This window comes from Xyrauchen texanus, chromosome 2, assembly GCF_025860055.1.
Source record: "Xyrauchen texanus isolate HMW12.3.18 chromosome 2, RBS_HiC_50CHRs, whole genome shotgun sequence".
Lineage (NCBI taxonomy): Eukaryota > Metazoa > Chordata > Actinopteri > Cypriniformes > Catostomidae > Xyrauchen > Xyrauchen texanus.
In genome coordinates this window covers 17,778,060-17,805,743 of record NC_068277.1, presented here as the reverse complement: position 1 = coordinate 17,805,743, position 27,684 = coordinate 17,778,060, and the positions used below count along the sequence as shown (strand labels likewise).

The following is a 27,684-nucleotide window of genomic DNA, read 5'->3' as shown; positions in this document are numbered from 1 at the left end:
GAGATGTTTTTTGGTTGAAACCCAACCAGGTATGTGTTGTCCAGAGCACTTCAGGAAAAATAAGTACAGAATTTTATAATTATATTTTTTTCTGATAATTTTGTTGTGTCCTGACTTCATTTTGTTATGTTGTGGCTTATTTACATTTAGTTTTTCAGCTTTTTATGGCTTTGCTAATTTGCTTGTGTTGTGCACCCTGGGCCACTTGGTTAAAATGTATTGCTGGAAAATAGATAAGAAAAGTTAGTTCTGAAAAAAATGGTCTAGCATAATTGTTTGTTTTTTGCAGATACCACTAGGCTTGATATTGCATTTCATTTTGAGTGTGGCTGAAGTGTTTAAAAAATTTTGGGGCCACTGTATCTGTATATCTGATGACCCAAAGATGAACACTGTGAGGAACATAATAGGCATCTCACACAGAACTTTAACCATAACAACAAAACCTGAAGGAAGCTGTCAGTTTTCTGAAGATTACCAGAGTGTTTTCCTGTGATGATGTGCAGACAGAACACACCAATTATCCACAAAACTCCATGGTGGTAAGGAGCTCTCAAAGGTCTGAGTGGCATATCTTTCCAGATCTATCTGATTGGAGTTCATCAGTTGGTGTAGCATACAGAGCATATATTCTGTACTTTCATTGTACCACTGTCAATCAATCATTATAACCCACTGCTGTGTGGAATGAGAGAGGAAGGGTTAACATTAGAATTAATGGTGTAAAAAGCACTGATTTTATTTTCTCCCCAAACACTAAATAGCAATAAAAACAACGACAGCACTTTCAAAAACACCTGTTTGTCAATATAGACTGAAAAATATTCATGATCAATGAGATCATTGCGTGCTAATGAAATTCCCATACATTTTCATATTTGTTTTGAGACAAAATACTATTTGATCATGTTTAGTTTCTTTCAAGCTGGTTAAATCAAATGTTTTTCAATAACTTTCCAATAAGAGAAAGGATAGTATTTGGGGTAAAAAGCCCCCTGTTGCAGAGGCTAAAGGCCCCCTTTAGTGAGGGGAATAGATTTGTTAAAAATGTTTCAAAGTGGGCTCACATTGACTGATCTAATCACTATGGAGATTTATTTTTGTCACATTTTATACATTTGCATATTTACAGTTATTTTTTTTTCTGCATATCCCATCTAAGATAATTTTCAATAACTGACTGATCTAATCACAATGGAGATTAATTTGTTTACAGAAAAGTGTGTGAGATGATGAAATGTCAAATGTGTTTGAAATTAACAGGAAATTAAGCCTTTATTATTGTCACATATTATATACATTTGCACATATACAGTGACATTTTTTTTTTTCACATATCCCAGCTAAGCTGGAGTCAGATCACAATGTCAGCCATGATACAGCACCCCTGGAGCAGATAGGGTCAAGGGTCTTGCTCAAGGGCACAATGGTGGCATCATGGTGGTGCTGGGGCTTGAACCCTCACCCTTCTGGTCAGTAACCCAGAGCCTTAACCTCTGAACCACCATCCCCTAAAAAATGGGTAATCATTTTCTGATGTGGTTATAAATAAATAAGTATTATCCTTATTTGTTACTCAAAAAAGCATCTTGGTGTCTCAAAAGTATTTGCATAAGTTGACAAATTTTGGCCAATAACTTTTGTCCCTATATCTCCATGATATCACTTTACCCCCCTGGGGGCCTTTTAACAAAAAAAGCAAATTTTCCTTAAGATTTGCCTTCAGCCCCATTGTACCTGACTATATGTTCACATGCTAAATCACTGAACTCTTTTACATGGGCACCAGAAAGCTGTTTATTGCGAAAAGTGCTGCTTAAATTCGGAAAATGCATTTATATGCAATGTGTTATCGGCTTTCTCTTTACTCTCGTATACATGCAGCTTTGTCAGAATGCAGCTTTCTCTACAGCAGCATAATTTCCTTGTGACACATGTGCAAATAAACACGGCATCAGAGAAAAACATGGCTATTTTATTCTCTGTTCAGCTTTGCTTTATTCCCAGATATTACAGAGTTGTTGCTTTGTTTGTTTTGTTAACTTTAAATCACGACCTACAGCGAAATTGAGCTGCAATAGACGGGTTATCCTCTTAAGTAAAACTTGGGGATTCCCCAATTTACTTCAGCACATATACATGGCTGTTAGGGTCAGTAGTCGATATTTTAATTTGCATGTATTAAAGGGTACATTTTATAGTGTATGTGCTTTTACTTTTTTCCCCACTGTTCTCTGCTGTGTTGACTTGTTGATATGATGTGTGGCTTCATGATGTCAATCCTTTGGTCTGTTCTATGCACATGCGCATGCGCATTCTTTAAAATCCTGTGTCCAGTATAAATCAGGCTTTAAACAACAATAACATTAATTTGTTTTTGATCTTTTACCTATTGATTTTACAGAGATACATAAGATCAAACGACAAAGTGTGGCCTGAACAATAAATACATGAACCTTTAAACCTTTTTGAACACTTTAATGAACAATGAAAAAAAATAAAAAATATCAAGAAGTAAGTTAAAGGTGGAACTTTGGTTCTTTGTTTTTTTTCCAAAGTCAATTTGGAGAAAAAGGGTCTTTGGGGTTTTAAACAAAATTCATCAATTACATGTTTAAATGCACCTTACTTTCCCTTAGCCACGAGTATACCATATCATAATGGGAAAAACTGAGAAATGTCAAACCAGAGGAAACAGAACTTCTTATCCGTGTTAACCTCTAAAAGATTGTCTTGAGCATTCATATCACTGTCATTAAACAGACAATGCTTTTTGTGTCAAGGCATTTTGAGTCATCATTTACAAGGTTTTTTTAGGCACAAAACGATGGCATCAACATTTTACACATATGATTACAGTAGGCAAAAAGTATTTTTCTTGGTCTGGACCAGACTGAATATCTTTACATTGTTGAAATTATGGCATCTTACATAGCAAATCTCTTAAGATGTGACTGCTCTATGGCACAAACTCAGCTATTCAGATGCAATCAAATTAAAATAAATATGACCTGATTTACTAAACAAGGCTAAAGTATTCCCCTCCATTATGCTCTCTTATTTGCCACAATGTGACTGTTGAGCAACTGTTTCGTAAACTAAGAGATCAGTGTGAGCAACAGTAGAACAATTTTATTGCCTCTTGGAGGACAGCAGAGAATGAGGCTTAGTGGTTTTAGAGTCGTTCCTCTTTGCCCCCACCTCCCTTTTCCGCTTAGCAGATAGTCTAGATAAACATCCACAAAAAATGTATGGATGAAAAACTGTCATGTTGGGGTGCTACCCACAATCCATCCAATTTCTCCTGGAACTATTTGTAACGTTGCAAAACAACTTTTATTTATAGTTCCACTGTACAGTCCTACTTGCTTAAACATGGGACTTAGTTCCGCTACCAGAGATTTCAGCAGCTGTTTTATCACCAGCACCAGCAATCCAGTGATAACAATCACTTGTGTTCTTGTTCTGTGGCTTAACTGTATAGCGGTTACAGTATATAATGCCCAATACCACTATCACCACAATGAAGATGCAAAGTGGCACTAGCAATCCAACTAGTAACCAGCTGTTTCCTTGGCTCTGGTCCTTATTGTGGCCATCATTATAGCTGCCCTCCTCTGTTCCTTGTGACTGCATCGGGAACAGGGTGGGTGTTTGATGATCAGGCCAAATGGCGGTTGATTCATTGTTAAAGTTTTCACTATCTTTATGGCCTTGCTCATAAGAGTCATCTTCTCCATGAAAGTTGAACATTTTCTCTGTTGTTTCCTCTGTCTCAGGCTGTGTTTGGGTTGAGCTGAACCAGAGCCAATTCCAAGATCCATCTGCAGATGTGGAGGAGGGGGGGCCCATGGGAACCATTGCGCTCTCATCCTCATAATAGTCCGGTGTGGACATCGTGATGGGAGGAACAAAGGGACTGGCCACTGGGTCTTCTGGTCGAAAGTCACCCCTAACAACATTAATGATCTCTGGGGAGCTTTCAGTTTGTGTTGTCATTTCAGGTTCCTCAGTTGTACTAACGAGCCAAAACGGATCTGTTGGAACTGTCTGCCAGTACAGAGATTCTCTCCAATCAGACTCAGGTGCAGAGCCCCATGGGTATACAGGATCCTGCAATTTCCATGTAGGGTTGCGAATAATCAATAGTTCAGAAACACTAGCTGTGGTAGTCTCTAGGTTCCCCCCTATGAGTTTGCAGGAAAATTGGTCAGGTTGAAGATTATAACCGTCCTCACAGTAGCACTCAAATCCTCCTTCATAATTGATGCACATTTGTTCGCAAGTTCCTTCGATTAGGCACTCATCGATATCATGACAGTGACTCTGATCCTCTTGAAGTGGTGCAAAACCAAGATGGCAGTGGCAAATATGGGAGCCCAATGTGTTTTCACATGCATGTTCACAAGGGTTGTCTGCACACTCATCCACATCTTCACATGCACCCTCCTCATCTGGTTGGAAGCCATCTCGGCAGTGACAGTCAAAGCTTCCTGGTGCATTTACACAGATTTGCTCACAGGGGCTCTGTAGGCATTCATCGATATCTATACAGTCCTGTTCATCAGGTGCCACCATGTAGCCATCAGGACAAGCACAGCGGTAGCCGTCCATCACTGGCAGGCACTCAAACTTACAGGGAGCCTCATTGCAAGGGTCAGATGGAAAGCAGCTTACCCCATCCCTAGCCAAGAGAAATCCCTCATTACAATCACAGGAGTAGTGCCCCTCATTCTCAATGCAGAAGTGATGGCAACCTCCATTATCCTTATCACACCAGCTCTCCTTAGGTGCATCAGAGCAATAAGGAGGATCCCTATTCCAACCTATAGTTCTGTCGTCTTTTTGTGTGCACAGTACTGATTGATCATCCTTAATGGGACATGGTACAGTGGCTACTGTTCCAAATGGGACATGGTTTAAGATGGTACTCAGCAGGTTAAAAGGGGTACTATACAGTGTATTTCCACCTCCTTCACTAGTAATAGCAGCACACATGCCTCGGAAGGTGTACCTGCACAGGTAGCCATCCACTGAAATCGAACAAGGTCCATCCTTCCATTTCAGATTATCCCCTTGCTCATGGGCTGCGGTGCTGTAAGCCATTACCACACAACGTGGGGATGAGCAGGTCTTTGATGAGTCCTCATGCAGCCAGTTAGTGTACTGAGTGTCCTGATCTCCAGTGATCCATGAGAAGCCACGCAGGGGCCGGGTAGGGGCACATTGTCGAGGTTGCCTCTGAAGGCCAATCCAAATTTGTGCTTTGCCTCTATGTTGTGACCTCAGTTCAACATTGGAGAAAAGCTCCTCCACCATTTCTGCTTCTTTCGGCTGCCTGATAGTGGCCAGGTTGCCTCCCTGTTCTTTGCAGCTCCGCCAGGCTTCAAGGAAGATCTTGCGCTGGAAGTAAAGCACATAGCACCCTTCCTCATTGCAGAGTGCATCTTGTTCTCTCAGGTCCTGAGTCCACACCCTGGAGAGGCACAGTAGTGAAGACAATAGAACAACACATAGGACCGGGCAACCCATACCTTTTACAGCTCACTTTATTATAATTTTTTATAATAGAAAACTGATAGCATTTGATGAACTAGATGTCTCTTTTTTCCTCTACATCTACATGTATAAAACTTTCCTTTCTCTATTTTCCTCTCTCTCTCTCTCTCTCTCTCTCTCTCTCTCTCTCACTCTCTCTCTCTCTCGCTCTCTCTTTTGCTGCCCTCCGTTCTCTGTCCTGTCCAATTGAGATCTGTGCCTAAACTGAATACTTGCAATCTCTCTCTTGACTTTCATGCAAGGGAGAGAGAGAGAGAGGGTGGGTGAGAGAGATGAGAGAGGCTAGGAGAGTGAAGAAAAGGGGGGAGCCAAAAAAAGAATTGTATGCTTAAGGCTAAGGCAGGAACAGTGTGTGAGTGTGTGTATTTGGGGGTGGGTGCAGCACTCTCTGTACCTCTTCACCAGAATGTACCGTATGTTTCTCATAAAAGTGTGTATGAAAATGGTGTGAGACTCTACAGCCCACTGCAACCCGCAAACCTGTCCAACTCTCCACACCCAACAAACTCTAAATACAGCTTAAGTTATAACAAAGTGTAATGCTTTTATTTTTCCCATGTAAAAAAGAAAGCAAAATTACAGAAAAATGGACTGCTGCAACAATCCCACTTGCATTTGTCAGCCCTTATTCCTGCTCTCTAATCTCTTCTTTTTTTCATGTTATGTCCTGATGTCTTTGTTCCTTGGTCCTTTGTAGCTTACAACAGAGTACATTTAATGAACTGCTACACTGGACAACTGAAGGCTAGGCCTCTGCCCAATATGTATTTATTGTTGGATAAAGTTGTTAAAAACAATTAAAAACAAATGTTACATTTTGGAGCTGTTGCACGGTGGGTGGTGCATGTCCACAGGCCATGTAAGAGTGGTAGTGGACATGGGGATCTCTTTCTCCACTTCACTGTCTCTCTAAAATGGTCCTATAAAAGTAAAGGCAAAAAGCTCATAAATAATAAAAATTAAAAAAATAAGATTTTTTAAGATAAAAAAACAAATATTTTCAAATTCAATGTTACTTTATTGTTATATCTGTTAAACTAATGACACTCAGATTGCTATAATAATGAAGGGTTTTTTTTTGTTGTTTTTTTTCAGACATAGAAAATAATTTGTCATCCAAGATGACAGTATTGGGTGCCATAATTGTGTTCTCTGTTACTAAATTCAATATGCACCGTATTGGAGAGATATAATTTTTTCCACTGAGACTATTTTTATTTTGGAATGATAAATATGCATGTCTTTTTATTTAATCATTTGTCAAAATGTGATGCATTTTCCCTTATGGACACACTTGCAATAGTATATAATTGTATAGATATTGAATTATACAGTTTTCAGTTAATGGAAATGTGCAAATATACAGTACATCAGAAAACTTGAATGGAACAAGCATGGCCTATACCTGCCTTCACTGCACAATATAAAAACGTTCTAACTACTTCAAGGCCAACAGAAAACAGTTGCCCGTGCAAATAATAGTGCATTAAATTGCCATGCACTGGACACAATAATAGATCTAGTTGTACTAAAGGTTAAAGTAACCACAGTCACAAGACATAAAAACGGGTATAGATTTGATAACTAAACAGAGAGTGGGTAACAGTGAGGTGGGGTCACACTCTGTATATGGCCATACCTGGGATAACGCTCTATGCGGGTTGACTCAGGGGCAGCCTGGGGAGGAAATGGCTCATTAAAGGCTCCAAAGGCTCATTAAAAATTCACCTTGTAAACAGAATGAAGATGAAGCATATGTCTAAGAGAGCTAGTGATATAAGACAACATCTTAAATACTGTGTCAGTGCTTTTCAGTTTCTTTCTTTCTGTCCTTGTGTTTTTTATTGTGGTGGCTAAGTCATAAAACTTAACACAACCTTGAACCAAGCAATTTGTCTCCTGTTCAAATGGTTGCTAAGATTTCACATCACAATGTTTTGGAGAGGTGTTTAGAGGTTAAATGGTCTGTAATGGGATTTTTGTCCATGCTCTTGCACTCAGGCATCTGTGCGGTGGGCTTTACAGCAAATAAAAACCTATAATGTCAAACTCAATGTCATGAAACAAAGACGATGTTTGTGACCATCCTAATAGCCTAGGCAAATCTTTTCATATGCTACAAAAAATACAAGAACATATTCATCATTGCCATTGAAGCACTAAATCCATAGCTATACTATAGTATGATCCTGATAAATCTTTAACAAAATGAAACATGAAATAAAATCTAAGTATCAAGAAAAAATAACTGGAAAATGCTGCCTTCAGAGGCTGTATATGGAGATAGGATGAAAAAGAAGTGCAACAAAGTTCTTTTTTCCACAAGGTTTCAAGAATGCATAAGCTTGCAAAGAATAAAAAAGAACAATCACAAATGAAATCTCTTCAATATATAAACTTTTTTCTCAAAGACAGCATTTAAATTCAAGAGTAAACAACGTCTCAACAATGTCTCATCATCACTCCATCAAAAGTCAGAGATTACAATACGAATTCAAACATTTCTAATTTTATTCTTACTAAGTTATACTATCCACATAATAATTGATAAAGCTTTACTCTTACTTTGTCAACACTTGTCTAATTTGTTTCAGTTTTATTTTTCCTAAGGAGTTTTAAAAGAAACACCTGAAAAAGATTCATACTTAAATATAACCTAAACGGAGAACTCTACTGAGATTCGTAAGCTATAAAAGAGCACCATTTGTACAATAAAATGTTCCTGAGTAGAGAGTAGATTTGGACAACTTGCAATGTGAACCAAATAGGAGATATGGGGTTTGTGCATGCATTATTTGCCCCTTCTTTAGTTATTGCATTAAAAGGATAGTTCACCCAAAAATGAAAATGGTCTCATCATTTATTCACCTTCATGCCATATCCAATGTTTATGACTTTCTTCTTTCTTCAGAACACAAATAAAAATTTTACAGCTCCATAGGTACATACAATACTGATAAATGGTGACCAGAACTTATAATATTCAAATATCACATAAAGGCAGAATAAAAGTATTCCTAAAGACTCCAGTTGTTAAATCTATATCTTCAAAAGGGATATGATAGGTGTGGTTGAGAAACAGAAAAATATTTCAGTCCTATTTGTTTATAAATCTCCACCTTTGACCAGCCCCCATAGCTTTGTGACACGTCAAAGAATGTGAATTGTTTAAAAGCAAAAGAAGAAGAATGTGAAAGTGGGCATTTATGGTAAAAATGACTTAAATATTGACCTGTTTCTCATCCACACCTATAATATAGCTTCTGAGGATATGGATATAACCGCTGTGTCATATGGATTAATTTTATGCTGATTTATGTGATTTTTTTTTTTTTTTGTTAGAAAATTCTGGACACCTTTCACTTGCATTTTGAGGACCTACAGAGCTGAAATATTATTCTAAAAATTGTAATTTGTGTTATGCAGAAGAAAGAATTAGTAGTGATAAGAATGACGTGATTTGTGTCTTCAGCTCCATTTCAGAGCGTTCCAAAGTGTTTTAGCATGCTATTATAATAAGTCAAACATTTCATTTTATGTGATTTAGAAACCCCTGGGAAGTAAAATTATACAGACTTAAAAGGATAGTTCACCCCAAAATGAATATTCTGTCATCATTTACCCACCCTTATGTTTTTCCAAGCCAAATTACTTTCTACTCATCAGTGGAACAGAAGACATTCTGAAGAATGTTTATGCTGCTCTTTTTCAAAGACTAAAAGCAGACATTGGCCAGTCAACATGATCACAGAGGAAAGCGGCATGTTAATTTGGAATGTTTTCCCACCTTTTTTTTTTTTTTTTTTTGCAACAAAGTGGCAGTTGCTGTAATATATGGTAAATTTGCAGCAAGTAAAATTGCAAAGCTCATTTCCATGTGAAAATAATGAGTGAAAAATTTGTCGTGTGTTTATTACAGGGGTTTGCCAGAACTGGATTTTTGTAAGGGCATCCATATTCAGACCTAATGTGCTGAATTCGAGGCAAGCGCCACCATGTGTCAAATGTTCATGTCCCGAAAACCACTTGGTTAGGAGTATATTAATGTAATTACAACTCAAATGTTTTCAAAAATTAGAAGCGCTGTGCTTTTCATGTCACACCTATTCAAAGAGGCAAATGAAGGAACACCATTTTGGTCTCGGTATGGTTAGGTTAAGGAGTATGTTAATGTAATTTCTACTCAAATGATGTAGAAAATCAGGTACGCTGTCTGTGCCTCTCACGTCAAATCCATTCAAGGTGTGAAATTCTGTGTGAAATTCAAGGTGTGGCTTAACTGTAGTTCCAGCTTCTTCCACTGGGAGGGGTGTTCAGATATTCAGTTCAGACATTTGGAAAAAAATACACTTTTACTATCATGTGCTATTGGAATTATCCTACTTCCCACTTCTGAATGTGAATAATTGTCTGAATAATTGTTTGTATATCGTGTTCAAGTGCTTTGTTGTTGGAAAATTTTTTTCATTCATATATATTTCTTGAGGAACTTTTATTTTGACACCATAAATTATATTACTCGGCTTGCTGATGATAATGGAACTTTGGTCAAATTCAAGCTATTTTTATGGTGTAAAAATGTAAATGTAATCAACATGCACCAAATTGTTGCCGATATACATAAATGAATATGACCAAAATGGTCATAAAAAAGTGCTAACAATTAGCTGTATTTAGAAAAATTAACTCACTACAGAAACTGGACTCTCCTCTGCCACGTTGAAAGATTGAACTCCTACCATCTCAGAAACTTGGGTATTAAAATTAAGTGTTACCCAGTCATAATTTCAACTTGAGGTGTTGTTCATGTGCAATTTCCGAGTGGGAAACACGGATTTACGATAATTCCTTAGATAATCCCTGAAATTTGTAAAACAAATTTCAGTGAGGTTGTAAAGGGATTAAAGGAAAGGAGGAGGTGAGAACCGGCTTGACGATATAACTAATAGTTTTAATATAAAACTGAACCAAAAGACACAAACGCACACATATGACAGACAGCTGCCCGTAAACGCTCTCTCTCTGTTGCACCACCGTCCGCTGTCATTTTTTATCCCTCTCGGAGGCTTGATTAGCCTGATAAGGGGCCGGGTGTGTAGAATCACGATCCGGCCCCGCCCTCCGCCCTGTCACAGAGGTAAATTACAAATGATTGTAAAGTTACTGTAACAGATCTCCAGGTTCGGGTATGGAAAAGGAGGAGATGGGGAGCAGTGACAGGTAGGGATTTTTTCTCTGGTCTTTCTGTGTAGCAGATGCCCTCTTTTCAGGTTTTATTACTCAGTTCAATAATTCATTCTTAAAAATAAACAAACTTCTTCACAAACACTCAAATAGGTTCAACAAGCAATCAACTGTTGGTAACGCTGCATGCTCGCTCGCTCTCTCTCTCTCTCTCTCTTTCTTCTGGCGTGTTCAGCTGTTTTAAAGGTGTCATGAATTGAATTTTTATTTTATTTTATAATATTCTTTGAGATCCACTTATAATGTTATGTTGTGTGATTTTTTTTTCTTTTTTTTTTTTCTTTCATTAATAGTAGTAATAATTTAGGAATTATTGGTCATTTTCTATACAGTTTTTGTGCCTCTGATTCAAATGTTCCGTTTTTTGGGGTGTGTGTTCTTGAAGTCTTCAGTGTAAATGCACACTGCTGTGATTGGGTAACATCTTTGCATGTGGATAAGTGTAAATGTCCCCGCCATTATGCGCATGTGGGTTTGTTTTGAAAACTTGGGATGGTTAAAATTCAGGAATTCATCCATAAATTTTGAGCCAGAGTCTGATCCCGAATTAACCCCCTCCACAAATACCACGGATACTGCTGCAGTCTGTGACAGCGTGGTAATTAATCACTATAATTTAATTGTCTATATGTGTAATAGATATTAATTTTATTGTTGTTTAAACCAAGACGTGACACAACAGTGTGTATCTTTTCCGTGTTTTACAAATGAATAAACAATCAAAAATAAACAAACTTCTTCACAAACACAATAGCTTCAACCCGCAATCAACAGTTGGTAACACTGCACACTCATTCTCTCTCTGTTTGTCTCTTATGGCATGTTCAGCTGTTTTAATGCATCTCTCCGCTATCACTAGCCTAGTTTCCATCCACCTTTCGCGCTATTTTGTTATCGACAATGTGAAAATGCGGAAAATAGAAATTGTGACATTTGCTGCCTTCTGCCCGTTTCCATTCAAATGGCCTTTTATCGATAAAACTGTTTCCAAACCATTTGTTGTGACATTTGATTTATCGACATAGAGTTTATGTGCTTGAGTTAAATGGAAATATATTATGTTGACATTTCTTACATTTTAGCGATAATGTGCATTTCCATCAGCTTTATTTTGATGCGCTAAAACGTTTTTCTCCAAAAATCCTTGGATGGAAATGTAGTTACTGTAATGAGAAACAGCTGTTAGAGATCATGTCAACCAGCTTTTTGAGCCATACCACTCCCTCTCTCCTGCAGACAAACACATGACTACACTCTCATACAAATATAATGAAGCACTATACGGTCACATTTCAGCACTGTAAGACGACTCTCTTAACTAGCACTTAAACGCTTTCTTGCACATTCATGTTAAGTGCAGTTTTAGGAATTGCATGTAAAAAATAACGAATGTCTCTAAAATTGCTTGTAGAAAATGCTCTTAACCACTAAGATCAAACGTTATTGGGGAATGCAGAAAAGGAACTCTGCAGTTTCTTGGACTGTCCGAATTGCAAAGTCATTCCAGGTCACAGAAACGTTCGCACCCTAAAAAATCCCAGAATGCAACGTTACAAATAGGGAGCATCGTTGCACACTACCAAAAATATCTCTCAGGTCATTAGAAGACGAACGAGTGTAAGTGTAAATATACAATGTCAAAACCTTATTTCCTCTTTAAAAGAGAATGATCTTGCATACATAATTTTCATGAAAGTGAAACAACCTTTTCAATATTGGAGTTATACAATATCAGTACCCAAGCCAGTGCCCGAATTCGTGTTCACGATATACTGATTCACCACATAGGGAGCTAGGAAGCTTTACTGAGATTAAGCGAGTAGTATACCACTGGTCATGTGATTCTAACATGGCAGCCCCCATGGACCCTCTCCATGTAGAATAAAACAGCTTTATAAGGTTACTGGTATGACTGGAGTCTTCATTTTAATGTGAGTGGTCATGATTTCCTACATATTGCAATTCATGTCTTTTGGAGTTAAACTTTTTTTAATGAGGAAAAAATGACGAGTGCACCTTTAAAAACACCTTCATTCACACAACAGTTTGTTCTTTGATTTCATATGAAATATATTGTGGCCAGAAGAAGCACTGCACTAGGTTTTACATGAATGACACTAAATGTCAATGGTTCTCACATGGCTCATAACAAAACATGCTGCACAAAGTGATGACAAATTATGATGGGTGAACAAACCTTTAGTTAATCTTTTCAATGCAAAGATATTGATGTATATAGTGACACCTCACAGAAAGCACTATAGAAATTTGGACACCATATCCATAACACTAAATAATTCTATAGTCTTGGAGTCAGTCACAAAGAGAAAGACAATTTAGTTTTTGTTAATGTGTTGCACATGTTAAATGTAGATGCTTCTGCGGTACCAACAATTTTCTAGCCAATATTGCCACAAGTATGTAGACTATTTTAATGCATTATATAAATCATGACTTTATTTAAGAATATTAAATACAGAATTGTACTTTTTAGAAATAATTTGTATTTGAACATTTTCTGGAAAACGTGTTTTGACAACCTCATGTTATGAGGTTGTACTCAATCAACATTACCAGCTGTGTTTGGAAACACAAAGTTTGGTGCAGGATGTGTAGTCTTCTGTGGCTATGTTTGACATATTTTCTATCCATAATTCAGTCCTTGAGAGCACTTTTGGAAGGGAAAATCCTCTCCCTGAACCATGATATGTCTCAAATCCAATTCAGATGGGGCTGTCATCCCAAGGATAAATTTCATGGACAGGAACTACTTCCACACAAACACACACTGCATACATCATGTTCAGACAGTGTGTAATGTCTGAGTTTAAGTATTTGAGCCTCTGAAGAACTTTGTACTCAGTCAGCAAGGCACAACAAATTTGCTCTGACACAAACACTGTTCTCCCTCTTGATATCAACATGTTGCAACTTGAATTGTGATTTTAACACCAGCATTCTTTTTGTTCAATATAATTTTCAAGGACACTAAAGCATAAGTCTCACAGTAGATGCTCATCCAATACAGAATACTTTGAACAATATTCTCTGCTTGGCAATTGTACATTTTCCAAAAAGATGTTTGATCTCAAAAACAAAGTTTGTTCTGTCTTTGGGCAGGTTTCCTACAATCAGGTTATGCCAAGAACTTCTGTTAAAAAGAGTTGCGTTTGTTGGCATGCTGAATATTTTCATAGACGGTAAAGTTTAGTCCAATACACCCTTTCATACATGTCTGGAAAACCAGTCCTTTCAGTTTAAGGGACAAAATGAAACCAGTAAAAAAGTTATTGGTTGATTCTTAGGCACAAAAAAAGTGTATTGTCAGAGTTCTAATTCAATTAAACTCATGAAGAATGTAAAGCAGAGTGGCTTTGTTTCAAGAGACCCTTCTAAGCCCTCCGAACTACAATCTGTCCCTGGTTAGGAGAGTTAGGTTAAAGTCTGATTAACATTAGGGTGAGTGAAATGTCAGGGTGTTTGTGTACCCCATTTACAACTTTAACACCAGGGCTCTTAGTATTCAGGGCAGGAAAATATTCCCATAGACCAGGCCCCAAAAACAACCCTCCTCCACTCACAGGCCCAACCGTATAACATAATGGCTGTATTGACCCAAGAATCATGAGTAACACACAGCATCATAATGTTGGAAAGTTATCTTATGAATTTTGTGAGGTCTTAGTATGCATACATGTAATATGAAACCTATTTTGGTGTTTGTGTTTTTTCTTTTCCAGCTCCTTTCACAAAGTCTGTGTTTGGGATTCAAAACCACATTTACTAACATGTGTGAATCTCTACATTTCCTATTCATACAACAGCTAATAGTAATGACTTGAATACTGTCTGTGTGAATTAATAACTGAAGCCACGCCTATATTCTATTCTCACAATAGCCTATAAAAATTTTTAAAAGTAACATCTATAACCATAGTGACAGTGACTAAAATAAATCCGACTTCCACACTACCAGAAAGTTTTAACCTAACTGACGCAACGTTAAATTAATAAAGAAGTCCAATTGAGGCGCAAGTTCGTGCATTAATCTTAATTAACCAACAGCACCTTTTAATGCTTTTTAACAGTATAGAGCACAGTATTTGTTTAACTTGTCTCCACTCCGTTGGATCTTCAGGTGTACAAAACTCATATCTCTGTCTCCATGAGTTAACGGAACCCTACATTAAAAACAGTTATTCAATGAGGTTCTGTTCATAAAGCACAAGTTTGCTGAAAATGCAGTTGTGAGAAAATGTACAGGTGTCCGTTTGGTTATAGAATGTGGTTGTCACTCTTGTTAATATCTGAACTGTGTGTGAACGTACATTATTATGCACTCAAAACGTTTAGGTTATGGATGTAACCTCCGTTCCCTGATGGAGGTAACGAGACAGTGTGTCGAAGAAGCGACACTAGGGGTCTCTCTTGAGAGCCTTTTGCATCTCTGATCTATGAGAAAAGGCCAATGAGAAATTGGCAGACAGAATTTGCATGTCCCACCCCCAGACATATGGGTATAAAGGGAGAGAAATGCTTTTATCATTCAGGTTTTTCTGAGGAGCCGACAATGACGTTCGGCCACAACAGTGGGTCGGTTCAGCAGCGTGGCCGGGAGGACACAACGTCTCGTTCCCTCCATCAGGGAATGGAGATTACATCCGTAACCTAGACGTTCCCCATCTGTCGCTCACTTCAACGTTGTGTCAAAAAAGTGACACTAGGGGTCCAATTTAAATCACGCCATGTGCTGAGCCGTGTATGTGTACTGCTGACACAGGAGCGGTTAGGTATTTTACATGCCAAAGCGACCAGCTGTGCCAGGCTGCATGTACCCTTCCCCAACACCCAAAAAATCGTCAAAGCCTTCTGGTTCTTTCTGGTAAGCACAACTTGATTATCAGGTTCCTTAGAGGTGCCCGGAGGTTGAACCCTCCCCAGCCAAGCCTGTTCCCCTCCTGGGATCTCTCAGTGGTCCTCTCGGGCCTTCAGAGATCCCCCTTTGAGCCACTAGAATCAACTGAGCTCAAGGCCCTCTTTCTGAAGACGGCCCTCCTGATCGTGCTTGCTTCCATCAAGAGGGTCGGGGACCTGCAAGCGTTCTCTGTCAGTGACACTTGCCTGGATTTCGGTCCAGCAGACACTCACGTCGTCCGAAGAGGGTGGAGGAGTGGCCGAGGAACAAGCTACAGCATATCGGAGAACTGGCGAGTAAGTGTTTTTTTTTAATCTCTCTCTCCTCTCTCTCTCTCACTGCCGCTCCGCGTTGGCCTTTTCCCTCTCATTTAAATGTTACAGTGGTTTTTTTTTGTGGGGGGTACTACACTGTTACAGGAAGTACCCCCCATTTAATTATTTCTGTTTCCCTCCCCTTGTCCCCTCCCCCGTCCAGGTAGACGGGGATGACCTGCCGGCAGACAGGGAAAAAGGCACGCCCCTCCCCAGGGAAAGAGGGAGGGGGTTGTATGTCATGCTGGGGACTCCCCTACCTGAGAGAACGAGGGAGGAATGTGGCAGGGTGGAGGGCAGGGGGGGCCGGGTCTTGATTCTACACACCCGGTCCCTTATAAGGCTAATCAAGCCTCTTATCCGCCCGGAGAGGTGCGGCTGTCATCCGTTAAAGGGTGGAGGAGTGGCCGAGGAACAAGCTATGGCGTATCCCTACTCCTTCCAAGGTTTTCGGCACCAGTGTAAAGCAGTCAATGGAAAGGAGGAGGCGAGAACCGGCTTAACAATATAAATAATAGTTTTAATGATAAATTTAACAGACAAAACACACACACATGACGGACATGTCCATAAACTATCTCTCTCTCCCGCACAATCCTCTGCAGTCGGCCTTTATCCCTCTCGGTGGCTTGATTAGCCTGATATGGGACTGGGTGTGTAGAATCACGATCCGGCCCCCCCGCCCTCCGCCCTGCCACAAACGCCTTCCCCAATGCATGTGATAGCATTAAGATGGCCTCACCCACTTTAGCTCTATGCGAGAAATATAGAGAGAGAAAAGGTGCAGTTGGCACGGTCTGCTCCCATGCTTGGCACGTCGCCTTGTTCCCCCCTTCAGGGTGGAGGGAACCAGAAGGTTATGACGATCTTTTGGGGCATTTGGGGAAGGGAACGTGCAGTCTGACACGGCCTGTCACTTTGGAACGCAACTGCCAGCCCGCACCTGCGTCAGAAGCGCATGTACACGGTTCAGCTCATGGCGTGATTACATATGGACCCCTAGTGTTGCTTCTTCGCCACAACGTCAAAGTGAGCGACAGACGGGGAATGTCTAGGTTACTATTGTAACCTCCGTTCCCTGATGGAGGGAACGAGACGTTGTGTCCTCCCAGCCATGTTGCTGAACCGAGCCACTGTTATGTCCAAACCTCACTCTTGGCTCCTCAGGGCAAAATCCTCAATGGACAGATGCATTTCCCTCATGAAAATGCGTCGCATTATCATCTCCCCATGTTTGGGGGCGGGACATGCAAATTCTGTCTGCCAATTTCTCATTGGCCTTTTATCAAGTTCAGAGATGCGCGAGGCGCTCAAGAGAGACCCCTAGTGTCGCTTCTTTGACACAACATCTCATTCCCTCAATCAGGGAATGGAGGTTACAATAGTAACCTAGACGTTTTGTTTCTTCACTCACTTGTAGACAGTGTAATAAATTCCTAATCCTAGCCTGATTTAATTAATGCAATCTTCATATTCTTTCTATACTTGATTTTAAATGTCTCTGATTGCTTTAAGGGTATGTTTACATGAAAACGATGTACTAAAAATGGAAAAGCTTTTCCTTTGCATTTTTGAAAAGTTTGCGTACAGACGGCTACGTTGTCAAAACGATACCCGTTCACATGGATCCACGAAAACGGGTAAAAATTCTGTATTATGCATGCCAGGCCAGTAGTTGGCGATGTCACTTTGTAAAGAAACACTACATGCCTGCGCAAATAAGCATTCTTCCACATAGTGGTGAACACAAACAATGAAGATGGCAAAAGCATCAAGCAATTTTGTCTGGATGGACGATGAGGTTGCTTTATTATTACAATTATTTTTCTGGAGAATCATCAATAAACTAAAAATCTCGAGCAGCACAAACACAGTCCTGTAGTATGCCATTGTAGTTTTTAATGTCTCGCGCGTTGTTTTGAAGTACTCTTGCGCATGCCTAAACTGAACACGTAATACGTCTGAGCATGACATCATCAGTTTCACAAATTCACGTTTTTGTTTGTTTACACAGAGACAATAATCGCATTGTTTTTAAAAACTTGCACTCTGAAACCTGCTTTCAAAAGTTTGCGTTTTCAAAATACCATTGTCATGTAAACGAAAAGTCAAAATGCATAAAAAGTTTAAAAAGATTTGTTGAAAATATTGTCGTGTAAATAGCCCCAAGTGTGTTTCTTGTACACGGACTCAGCCAGTGTTTACTTGACAAGAGAGTGGGAAAAGGGACTTTCCCATGCAATAATCTCTATACATCATTATATTTAATTCATTTAATAATAATGACCATCAGTAATGACTTGCTATATGTGATTGCACAAACATGTACTTCATTAATCTTAGTCAGAGAGGGGGTTTCCATTGCTGAGAGATATGGAACCATGCCAAAGCATTTTTATTTTTCAAATTTATCTCTCACTTTCTGTCTCTTAATTATTCTCATCAACAAACACAAATGACTGCAAATTTGGCTAAATATCCTTCAGCAAACCCTTCACTCTTGGCAAAACACACGGATGATAATTTCAGCTAATTTAAACAGGCACACAGATTCACACACATTCACTACACACCGAGCAGATATAAACAAACCATCACACAGCACAACATGAACTTACTGTACATGGTCTATTCAGTATAGCATAACACTCAAAGAGCAAATTCACTAAGGGTCCTGCTGATGTGTTTTACATATTTTTGTTAAGAAACTGTCATCCTAAATTAACTTTAACATTCATCATTCACTCAATTTATCAGATAACAATAAACACGTGAGATCTAGTATATATAGGCCTCTTTATAAATAGCACTATGATATATGTTTTCAAGTACACTGGGGGGAGAAATGGAATAGCTTTAAACAGCAAAATTAAGCAAATAACTTTAAAAGCTGGACACAGGAGATTTCTTGCTCCTAAAAAGCTATTTTTATAACTATATAATATTTGTATATATTTAAATTTAAGCTATTTCATATTTTAGAGCTAGACTGGAGAGGAGCTATGAATAATATATCAGACACAAAGAAGAGAGACTATCTGTAAAGAGGGAAGAATGTGGGAAATAGGGAAGCCAAATGGAGGAAAACTGTCAAAAAGAACAGTGCATAAAACATTTTATATTTTTAATAAATAAATAAATCTCAATTTGTAGTGCACATTTCCCTATATCCCTTCAGTCAAAGAGTTTGAATCCAAACACAGTTAACTCCATTAAAAAGGCCTGATTGAGTCTTTGAGTGCAGGACAATTTGTAATTAAATTATTTCAATTTATTAATTTACTAGCGAGTATGTTATTTCATTATCTGAAAGTAATGCATTGTAGATATTCTTTTCTATTAGTGGACAACAGATGTGATTTTCTTTCACATTACAGACAGATCCCTGAAACCAGTTTAAGGTTTTACCAACAAAGGCTGTGTGAAGTCAGGACATTGAAGGATTTCAAGTCTAATTTAATTCTCTTGGAAAGACTACACACATATTCCCACTTCACTAGTGTTACTTTCTCTTTAACACTTAAATGCTTACCTTAGGTTTTAGTAACCTGGGACCTCATTCCACCATCTCTACATCATCCAGAATTATGCATCCATTTCTTTAGTATTCCTCAACCATTCTTGTATGAATTGTGTAACAATAAAAAATAGCAAAAAGATGCGTCAAGGTGTCAGCGTTAATGACTTTATTGACATTTTACTTTGCTATTTGAAGAAGTAAACTGTAGCAAGTACAACACATGGACAGTATGATATGAGTATTGTCATTTCGGTGTACTACTGAACTTCTGTAGGTTGTACATTTATTTAAACTCAATAAGTGACTGAGAAAATACATATGTGTAGCTTATGTGTAACGTGTAGCTCAACATATGATTGATAGCCAATTGGATAACATTTTAGTGTGAGAGAAAAGAAATCTTGAAATATCTCTTTCTGAAATTAAATATCTACTTCTTTCATTTGATGCGTCATCTCATTGATAAAAGAAAAATAAAATATCAGCATATATTGTAACAGAATATAATCTATTCTATTATTTTGTAATTGTCTTGAAAATGCTTTGAGAGTTTTACACTATCTGGTCATTTAGATCCATTTATGATATGAAATACGTTAAATACCCATGGCTTGACTAAACACCCATGCATTTAAGGGTTAGGTTATATTTATGGCTTTTTTTTAGCCACACAACAGACTGGAACTGAATGCTAGGATCTCGAAACACACATTTCCAAGTTGAACATCTTTCCTGACAAAGCATTTAAACAACTCATCGCTTAATCTGAGAAATGCTTATAAGAGAGCAAGATGCAATGGCCAAAGACCTACACCGATTGTAATGGGCTGTTCACACCAAATGCTTTTGCAACCATCTATTTGTTTTTCTATGTAAACGCATGCTAAACGAACGTCTTTGTTTTTTCATCGTCTCGTGCATGAGCTCTGTTTTTCTCAGTCGATGGTCAAGCTGAGCAAGCTATTTCCATCCCTCACCTCTGCTGGATCCTTACGGAGCATTATAGTGACATTCTCCCTTCTCTGCACGGGTGTACTGCAGAGATCGCCCCCAGCAGATCTCAAGAGTATATTCTAAAAGAGTGTTTTCCCTCACAAAAATATTATATTCTAAAAGAGCTGCACACATCAGAACATCTTTTACAAGATGCGTCTTTTTAAAGATGACTTTCTGATTGTGTGTTATTCCTGGTTGCAGTCGATACCTCTCGCCTTCCGACGGCCATGATCGCTGTCTTTCGTGCCTGGGCGCTGCCCACACCGAGACATCCTTTGTGGATGCGTCATGTCCTCATTGCAAGGCCATGACCATGGCAACGTTGCGGCCACCTCAGCGGCTCCCTGACTCTGCCTCTGCCTCTGCCCTGCACGCCATGGCTCTCCTGCAAGTACATCAAGCGAAGGGGCTCTAAGAACTGCACAAGCATAGTTCCGCACCGGGATTTAATGCAAAAGCTACGCTCGGTGACCGACCTTGCCATCCGGGCAACAAAGGTAACAGCGTGGTCTCTCGAGTGGACGATGTCCATTCTGTTGGTCCAGTAGTGTCCTAGTGTCCACTAGGAAAAGCTTGTCCATATCCTTTGGGTAGTCAACTCATCCCCAAAAGGGCTGTTTGACACTCATACTAGCGTCAGGGTAGGACACTGCCACAACGCTGAACTACCCACTGAAATGGCCTTATTCTCGGCTCCTCAACACTGAATGAGTGGTATGCACGTCCCCCTCCTTTATACCCGTATGTCCAGGGGAGGGGCATGCAAATAGCACTCGCCAATTCCCATTGGCCTGTAATCAAAGATCAGAGGTGTCTCGGGTTCTCAAGAGTGACCCCTAGTGTCACTACATCAACACAACTTCTCATTCCCTCCATCAGGGAACAGAGGTTACGGAAGTAACCAGGATGTTCTCTACAAATGCAGCATCTAGTCAACAAATTAATTACTTTATAATAATATGACATTGTCTACTGTAGTGTACTGTATACATACCTTTTCATTGTTGATGTTTTAAATTCACATCTGGTGTTTCACTTCATGCAGTGTGTAGTCGCACGTGTCAAAACAAACACCTCAAGGCATCAGTAAAGTGACAGTTTTTATGTAGCCTCAAGAGGATGCTCTCATACTGTATAAATACAGCAGACCCTTCCCAGCCGCTCCTGCATCGGACACATCGTGTGAAATATTGCCAATAACTGATAGTTCCAGAAATCTGTTATCAGTGCCGATTAATTGGCAAAACCAATATAACGGTCAACCTCTAATAACAGCCATATTGAAACAGAATAATAAAACACTCAGAACACTTAAGCAACTGCATAGCAATTCACTGGCAACCACCCAAAACACCCTGACGAGATTTGCAGGGGAACCACGTATTGTCTCAGGAAAATGTAAAAATTTAGTTTATTCTTGTTTTGGCAGTGCTATAATTTATTCTTTGAACAACCAATCACAACTGATTTATTTTGGAAATGTGATACATCAGATGGATTTTTGGCATTCATTCTGTCTCTTTCTTCTCTCCCTCTTTCTCTCTCACTCTTTCTCACACACACACACACACACACACACACGCACACAGACACACACACAGACACACACACAAACATAAACACACCATAAGCCTTATTGCAGTGGGGATTTTCAAAAAACAAGGTTTAAAACCAAAGCATATTGTTTCATTTATGTGTTTGCCTATCTCACCTACACTTTCTCTCTTTCAGATTTCTTCTTCTAACCCCCATTTCTTCTTCTCTAAACCCAACATCTGGCTTTCAGATCAGCAGGGTCTGTGTTACTGCAGCGTTAACCCCTGCTTATCTCCAACCCAGAGTTGAGAAAAAGAGAGAGAAAGAGAGAGAGAAGATATCCTATATGACCTCTCTCCCTCACTGTCCTCCTTTCAGGGTCTGATGGAGACAGCGTATGTGTCTACAATTCTTATGACCATTGGAACCTATCCATGGAAGAACAATAGATCCGTTATTGGCTCCTGTTCGAGTTATGCATACCTTTGCTTCTCACTTGCTCAAAGAAGAGGAGAATAAAAGGGAGAGGGAGGGGTAATGGAGTTCTTCCCTGGAATGAAGCAACTTTTAAAATGGATTTCTATAACATGATATGTTACTGCTTTGAGACAGTGGGTGGAGGCATCGAAAAGCAGCCACCATAAACCATATGACTGCCCAATTTTTATTCATTTTTTAGATGGGAACTGTACACACAGTTCTGCTTATTTCTAAGTTAACCCTTTGCAGAATCAGCCAGATTTATTTATTTTTTTAAGAAAAACAATGGGATCATAAAATTGCATTTTGTTTTTTATTTAGTACTGCCCTGAGGAAGTTGTTTGACATAACTTGTATTTATAAATACTACAAGTAAAAATAACAACTTTCCTAAAGTTTATATAGGTTACCCTTTGTACTTACTATAATATCGTGCTGCCTCCTCAAGCATCAGTTACTCTACTTGTACTTGACTGTCTGGTACTTTGTAGCCTTTTGTGTTAGCAGTGCATGAGTGCTTGGTTTGTCCTGGGCATGTGTAAATTTGCAGATTCTGCAAGGGGTAGGTAAACTTGTGAAAATAATTGTATAGGTCAAACTTTGTCATCGCACCGATATCCTGGTCTAGATTGCATGATTCTCACAAAACCTGTCAAGAAAATATCCTGGTCATATTTAGCCCCAACCCCCAATGAAAGTATATTTTGTATAAATAACATTAAGCCTACATTTAGGACCATTAAGATTGTTTTGCATTGTGTCATTTTCAATAGAGGTAGAGGTAAGAGGCTTTCCGGAATTATCTGCAAAAACCTATGCTGATAGTTTCCGATAGATTTTTTTAAAATTATTATTCCTCTGTGTTCTGCATTATTTGGATGAGATAATTATTCCTCTGTGTTCTGCATTATTTGGATGAGATAATCAAGTCATCTAAATTGAAGAGAAGGCATGCAAAGTAAAATGAGAGTATATGAAAATGTGCCCCATCAGAACATGCATTTTGTCTCTAGCATCATATCTTGTGAATAATAATAAACCTTATTGCTAATTAAACGTTATCTGATGAAATATGCTGTGTATACAAAACTCTTCATATGGTGAATATATAGGCTATAAAAAAACTTTATTTGGGGAAATACATATCTATAGAACATTGTAACGGAGCTAATTCTCTGTCATTTCAAAATAAGAGCCCTTTGTGTGTTTCAGGCTTGTTTACAGTTAAAAGTCTTGCATTATGCACAACATCTTCATTTTTTTCTGGTTATTATTGGGATTTTGGTTGCACAATAAACTGAACGGTTGAGGCAGAGCTCTGGGAAACAGAAAATTACAATATCCTACTTTTTTGAGTAGCAAAGATTTCTACAAATCTGAATTAATCATGAATCACTAAACCTCTTATTATGGATGATTTAAGGAGCTTGTTCAGTTGGAAATGGAAAGAGAATTTGTAATAAGTTTGCCTTTGTGCTTTCAAGATAAAACCAAACTGTAACTAATTTCCAATATGCCATGCAAGCAGAGATAAATTAAACCGCAACTCTTGCCTCTCCTTTTTCCCACAGTTGTGCTTGTTGGCCTCTTAAACCTCTTTCCTCATAACCATCATACTAAGACTCATTTTTATCAGACACACCCTCAAAAAAGGAGCGCCTCTGAAAACATGGTAGCCCACACACAACAGCATCTACTTTAAGACAGCACAAACAAAGGGGGATGTAAAGCATAAATGTCTTTCATTGCACTACTCAGACCAGTGGGTGAGAACTATTAAGACATAACAACTAATGATGCTGACCAGTCCACTTTGCCAGAGTGTGGGAACCAGATAACAGAGTAGACCTTCTGATTACCAGTTCAGCACTTTAGCCCTCTACACCACCACCACAATTATGCACTGCTGCTGTTACAGACATCGAAGTGCCGCATCAAAAATACATTTCAAGATGATCACTGTCGGAGGTTAAATCCTCTGATGTGAGTAATGCTTCCGTATTTGTGAGGTGTAGTAGAGAGAAGTACTTTTCTTATTCTGCCTTTCTTATTTCTGTCTAGTTGACAAGTCATCCAGAAAACCCACCAACTAGTCAATTGTGAAAATTGGTAGTTTTCCACATCCATACATGGGAAATAGGTTGTGAGAAGAAAATGGTGAAGTGACTACAGAAACAGCAGTGTTACTACAATCTAGATAAAGAGAGAGGGTGGGGGGGGGGGTGCTTGGGTTAAGGTCACTGCCAGTTCACCCATTAGCTAAAAAAAAAAAAGATTGCTGACTGATGAATGAAAAGGGAGGGACTATTTTCCACCAGGGCCATTAAGCATTTGGTTGTTATAATGTGGCTAAATACCCTTGCAATGAGCCAATCCGAGGTGTTGTCAAACCTTTGCAGACAACAGATATCATGTGGCTAGGGTGGCACTCAAATGCACTCTAGGAGGACACTGATTAACTTTGCTGAAATGACTACTAATTATGTTTTACTAAAAGGCTTTGAGGGTTTGTGCATGTTGTATGGCATGGTATTTAGAAAATGTCAAGGTTTATTGAGAATAACAGGTAAAGAATGTTTTATCCACCTCGACAATGTAATATGTTTATTATGTGTATGTATTAGTATGTAAAGTGTGTTTCTGTAACATATACAATTTCGTACAGTTGCATAGACACCAAAACCAACAATATGAACTTGTTGATCTGAAAAGTAAATCCTTGTTCATCTCTACAGATGTACATACGTAACTGTAAAAGTGCTTTCGTTTTAGATGCTGTAAAAGCATGTCTATACAAACATACAAAATGTATGTATAAAAGTTACATACAATTATCCATGAATATCTAAGAGATCACCCTGATATCCAGGGCTGGATATGCTAATTCTAAGTCTAAGTCTACTAGGTTTCATCTAAGAACTATTTCAAAGTCTTACTGAAGACATATTGATCCTTCACTATATTAGCCATTAGCCTTTTGCGGTTCCTTGAGGATCAAAGTCAAAATTCCAATTTCTTGTCTTAAGATCTCAGTGCTGCCTAAAACTTCAGAAGAACACTAATGGATTCTTTGTGCAGTACATATCAAATAAAAATAGCTTAAATTAAATGTTTTCTGGAGCGTTAGCTAGTTGGCTGGCTTTTATCAATTTCCAATTGGTTCTTTGCCAGTGCTGTTACTGTCAGAGTTCAGCTAATTATGTTAATTATGCATTGTTGTCTTTGTGGCTGAACTCTGACATCCTTGTTTTGTGTCTTGTCAAATCTATGTGAGAATGCATGGCTCACACTTTTGGCATTGTCATGCATTCTCTTGTCTTATTGGTTATTGGTATGAGTGCATTCATTGTTTTGTGTTTGTCTCTTGTGACTTCGGGCACACTTTGCATTGCGCTCGCATTGCGCGTCCGGGTTGCAATCCATTATCATGCTGTGTTGGGTTCTGTCTGCTTCTGTCTTGGTTAGCTGTTACTCTGTAGCCGAGCCCTCGCACAAATGTCTTGTCTGTCGTTTGGCATGAGCGCATGTTGCCTATTGCGGTATGCTCTCATGTCATTCGGGTGTTGTGTCTGTGAGAGCGTGTGACTTTGTTTAGTCCTGCTTTGCCACGTGTCTCTCAGTCTTGTGTCACATTCCGCCTCCTTGTCTGTTCATTATTCTTTTATAGGTTTCACCTGTTTCATTATAACCTGTTTTATTTCTCTCCCTTTATTAGCTCCTGAGGCTGTCGATGAGCTTGTCCAGTGCCCTGTGACAATGAACAAGTCTGTTCAGTTCCCTGAGGCTGTTGACGAGTCTGTTCTGTTCCCCGCTGTCGCTGACAAGCACGTCCAGTTACCTGTGGCCACTCCTGAACTCTCCCCAGTGGTCATTGCTCAGCCTGCCCTGCTCAGTGTATCTGTCCTGTCATCCCTGTTAAGGCCTCATCCCTGACCACCAGACTCTGACCCTCTTCAGAGACTTACACCTTGGCCACCGGACTCTGGGTTCTGTCCAGATCCCTCATCCTGTTTTCCACCTCCTTCCCACCCATGGTTTGTTCTGACAACTCCGCCTTGGACTGTCCTGCCGACTCCGACCGGGCCTGTCCTGCCGGCTCCGCCCTTGTTTGCCCTGCTGCTTCCTTCCTGGTTTGTCCTACTGGCTCAGTCCTGGTTCCCTGTCCTCCTTTCCCTGTTTTCTGTCTGTTCTGTTCGTGTTTGTCCTTGTTCTGTTGGTCTTTTGTCATGTTTGGTGTTTCCCTTGGGATGTCAAGAGGTGTCCCTTAGAGGGGGGTGTAATGTTAGAGTTCAGCCACTTATATTGATTGTGTTTAGTTGTCTTTGTGGCTGAGCTCTGACATCCTTGTTTTGTGTCTTGTCTAGTCTATGTGAGAATGCATGGCTTACCCTTTTGGCATTCTCTTGTTTTGTTAGCACGAGTGCATTGCTCTTCTGTTATCTTGTGATATGCACTTGTGTCATTTGATTTGTGTGTATCTCATGTGAACTCGGGCATGCGTCGCGTTGCACTGAGTGTCCGGGTCGTGATCCGTTGTCATGTTGTGCTGGGGTTCAGCCATTTTGGTCTTGGTTACCTGTTTATCTTGGATGAGGCCACGGACATTGCCATTGCCATTGCTAGTGTCATTCGAGTGTTGTGTCTGTGAGAGCATGTGGCTTTGTTTAGTTCTGTTTTGCCACATGTCTCTTAGTCTTGCGTCACACCCCACCTTCTTGTCTGTTTTATTAGTTTATTGGTTTCACCTGTTCCCTGTTATAACCTGTTTTTTCTCTCCTTTTATTAGCTCCTCATGTTTGCTGTCCTGTGCTGGATTGTCTTCACTCGTTGGTTGGTTTTCTTCCTTGTCTGTTCGATATCCATGTGTGTTTTTTTTTTTCAATTGGTTTTGTTAATGCCGTTTTCTCTCTCATGAGATGTTTGTTTTGTATTTTAAATACAAATCTAATTGATTCCTTCTGCAATCGGGTCCTTCCTTTAAACACCCCGATCCATGACAGGTATATCTTGCAGTAGTAAACAAACCTGTTAAAATGCAACCCAGTTAGTGATGGAAAGTCTGATTCTTTTCCACGAACCGGTTCTTTCAGGCTGTTCATTTCTGTGAAACCGATTCACCA

The 27,684-nt window shown here is 39.2% G+C and overlaps 2 protein-coding genes across 4 annotated transcripts in view; both read right to left on the bottom strand.

The window, feature by feature from the left end:
• The window catches only part of LOC127656479 (uncharacterized), a 324,970-nt gene that overhangs the window by 70,656 nt on the left and 226,630 nt on the right, over positions 1-27,684 (bottom strand). The window lies entirely within an intron of this gene.
• Positions 1,365-5,749, bottom strand: cd248a (CD248 molecule, endosialin a). Its single transcript, XM_052144924.1, has one exon. It carries the CDS (start codon positions 5,530-5,532, stop codon positions 3,370-3,372), a length of 2,163 nt encoding a protein of 720 aa, XP_052000884.1. The 5' UTR covers positions 5,533-5,749; the 3' UTR covers positions 1,365-3,369.